The 3,633-nt window shown below is 35.2% G+C and overlaps 1 protein-coding gene across 1 annotated transcript; it reads right to left on the bottom strand.

Annotated features, from left to right (window-relative positions):
* Positions 1-309: 309 nt before the first annotated feature.
* On the bottom strand, positions 310-3,462 carry LOC104069546 (actin-related protein 3B; the record flags this gene model as incomplete). Its single annotated transcript, XM_009580199.1, has 5 exons — positions 310-483; positions 1,092-1,235; positions 2,608-2,715; positions 2,871-2,966; positions 3,352-3,462. Coding segments are annotated over 5 exons (633 nt in total), but the record flags the coding sequence as incomplete, so codon positions are not given.
* Positions 3,463-3,633: the final 171 nt, after the last annotated feature.

Below are 3,633 nucleotides of genomic sequence, written 5' to 3'. Positions count from 1 at the left end.
GCCTGCCAGGTTAAACCATGACAACTTCCCACAAGGACAAATTTAGCATCCATGCTTTATAAATTGACTCAGTGTCAACAGAGGAAGTACAGAAATGCCAGTGTCCATGATTTAAAATATTATCAATGCAGTGCTACGCACGTTTTTCTGCTTATGAGACTGTAGAAGACTTGCAGTCAGGAGACTTACTGATATCTTATTTCCACGTGATGGCGCACTGGCACCAAAAATGATAGTACCACCCTCCCCCCTCTTTTTACTTGCACAGTAAAGCTCCTGTAACTTAATACTGCTAGTCCCTATTCTTACCTCAGGATGAAAGAAAATTTCAGGTCCAAGGAACCTTTCATAACCGACATCTATAACAAACTTGGTTTTGTTGATCGCATTAATGCCTGTATACTGTTTGATCCATTTTCGAGGATCTCCATCGTACTTGGCAAATTCTTTCACTATGTCAGGGCAAATGTAACAGTATTTCTCCTGTTAAGAAATACCATGCATTAAAAATTGCCAAAATAATTATTCTATCATTGAATTAAAGTATAACACAATCAGAAAACAAAAATATGAGCATTATTACAGATGGAGCTGTTCAACAGATGTTCTCACCCAAATGACTATGGAAGACTCAGGCCTACAAGATGATGCACGTGGCCTAGTTGTTTCAATAAGATTGCACACCGACTCATCTAGATTAGTCTCAAAATGAAAACATCACAACCATTAGGTTTGCAAAAATAAAGAAGTTCAATGGCGAGCTCTCATCGCAAGATCAGACCCACACAATCACCCTACTGATATTACATACATTTATTTTTCATTAAATTAAAAAGCAAATTTTAAACAAATCTAAAGCTTAAAATGCTGATTTAATCTGCGGAACACATTTACTCCAAACAGTCTAGCATGAAGATCTTCTTCCTCTTTCTCCTTCCCCCGCACTTGATTGGATAAACCACCAGAAGTTTGCGTAATTACAATACACTGCCTACATTTGCATTTTTAAGAGAGCCACTGGCAACTTGTTAAAGCCAAAAAATTAGCTCAAAGAGTTTTATTTATGTATTAAGAGATAAAGAAGGGTGTACCTTTATGGCTTTTGCTGTCTCCAGAGATTGTTCAGGAGGAATTCCCACCTCCCTCTCCCTTAGGAGTTGTTGAATAAAGTAAGTAATATCTCTACCTGCAATAGGAATATGTTTGATGCAACTTCCAATTACATAGCCTTCTGCCTATATAGGAGGAGAGAAAAAAAAATATTTAGGGAAAAACCTACTGTGTATCAATGATTAACAGCAAAACTAACATTCATTTTTATAATTGTTTTGATTTTTAATTAAAAGTAAGATCTTGAAACCAAAAAATTATTATAAAAACGTGCAACTCATTGCAAAGGGGATGTTATTTTTATTTAAAAGACCTTGATTACCACATATAAACAGATACTGATTATCTAATAGATACACAAGCGATAGACAAAAAATCTTGCACACATTAGAAGACAAAGTTTGGTCAGATGGTTCCTTTTAGGCGTGATCTGAAAAGCAAACGTAATATAAATAGACCACTCATGTCCTGTTTGAGAGTGAAAAATGAATAGGAAAAAGTATAAAATTTATTAAAATCCTCAGACAAGAAAAATCAAATGAAGTAGTATCGAACGATAAGCACAATAAAAACAAGAAATCTATTTGCCAAATTTTTTTCAGGATGCATTTACTGAAAACACTAGTATTGCTGAGCCAACATTATTTCTTCTCTATTTCTTCTCTTGCCCCCATCCCCCCCCCCCCTTTTTTTTTTTTTTTACACTTTTCAGAGCTTCATATGGTAAATGCTGTTTTTTCCCCAACATTTCCAATATGAAGAAAATATTGAGAAGACCAGGTTAATACCAAAATGCAAGATGAAACTAAAGGGAATCAAATTTTCATTTCTAAAATAACTGATCATTCAAGCATACGATATGCTTCAGAAATACACAAAATGACATCAATAGAACAGATGTCAGTATGCACAGATAATTCTGTATTTTTAACATCCTAACATAATTAAGCCGTTTGAGATCGACTGTGTATATGAACATGCATTTATACATATGAACATGCATTTATACAAGCTCGTAGTTGTTTCCACACAAGCAGAGTTCACTAACTTCTAAAATACAATAAAAACATATAAAAAGCACACGTTGTCAGCTATATTAAAGAATCAAAATGCAGGACATCAAAAAAAGTTAGGATATCTCTTGTCAGACATTGGTGGCATGCAGGAGATCCAAAACCGTGATAAGCATTAATATTACACAGAACTGAGGCATCACAGTAACGGAAGACAAAGTTTTACATAGAAATAACCTTTAAAAGATGCCCAGACGATTCCTTACTGTGACCTTCCTATAGTCTGCAAGCTAAATTAATTGCATAAATAAGTTCACATAACAATATATATACTTTTCAAAACAATTGTAAGGGAGGAAAAAATCCCAAACAACCAAGCAACACTAAAAATTTAAAAATAAAGTTTAGTTTGACACTTCTTACTTAAACAAACCCTGTATTTATCCTATCTGCTGATAATTTCAAACTGCATCCTGCTACATACCACAGGAATTACATGGGTCACTCCATCACCACTATCAATGACAATTCCAGTCAAAGTACGTTCTCCAACCTGCCGTGACGTCCAAGAGGCAGCTAAGGCCAACACTGCCTACATGAGAAAGAGTTTATATTTAGAAACAGGCAGAGTGTGCTAATTTACAATCTCAGAAAATACTGTTTCAAACATTTTAGACATGTGCATACAGAAGACTATACATACAGCAGCTATACTGAACTTTAGAAGTATATATTCACTTTGTTCACCTGAACAGCAATGTAAAGTCCTGGTATGTTAAATGATTCAAACATGATTTCTGCAAGATACTCTCTGTTTTCTGGTGTGTTCAGCGGAGGCTCTGTCTGCAAAAAAAAGTTTTGAAAAAGCACCTCAATAGAGTCGTAATGGTTCATGCATTGGATTAGCTCGGTATGGTAATGAAACTTCTAAAATTCTCAGTGCACTCAAAGTAGAACATTTCAAACAGAATTTAGTTTAAACAAAGTGATTGAAGCTTTTCAAAAACAAAATCCAACCTGCAGTAGCCTGCATCACAAAATGAACAGAATTTAGTTATAATGCAACTTTACAGATTACTTTCCTCCTCCCCCTTTCTCCCACCCCCCGGTTGCTGAAGAAATAAAAGACATATGCAAAGAAAAATCCTCCAACAGAGCTACTTGTGCTTGGAACATTATTTAGCTTTCCTCTTACAAAAATATTTTCTTACCAGTCTCATTAACTCACCATTAAAAAATAGTGATCCTCAGGTTCAGCTCGTAGGTACTTAAAAATGACCTGCTCCATGAATCTCTCCATGAGGTCCCAGTCTTCAACAATACCATGTCGTATAGGCCACTGAAGCAAGAAAACTTGTCAACACTCTAGATCATACAAGGATAAACAAACCCAGAAACAGGAACAGCCTAAGTCCCCAAACCTTTACAACTTCAGCAAGAATCAAAACACCTCATCTCATGGTTACCTTATCAAATCCTCCATTCTAATTTTAATTTATTACTATTTAAA

Source organism: Fulmarus glacialis, unplaced genomic scaffold (genome assembly GCF_000690835.1).
Source record: "Fulmarus glacialis isolate BGI_N327 unplaced genomic scaffold, ASM69083v1 Scaffold17546, whole genome shotgun sequence".
NCBI lineage: Eukaryota > Metazoa > Chordata > Aves > Procellariiformes > Procellariidae > Fulmarus > Fulmarus glacialis.
The sequence above is the reverse complement of the archived record's forward strand: the minus strand, read 5'-3'. Positions and strand labels throughout refer to the sequence as shown.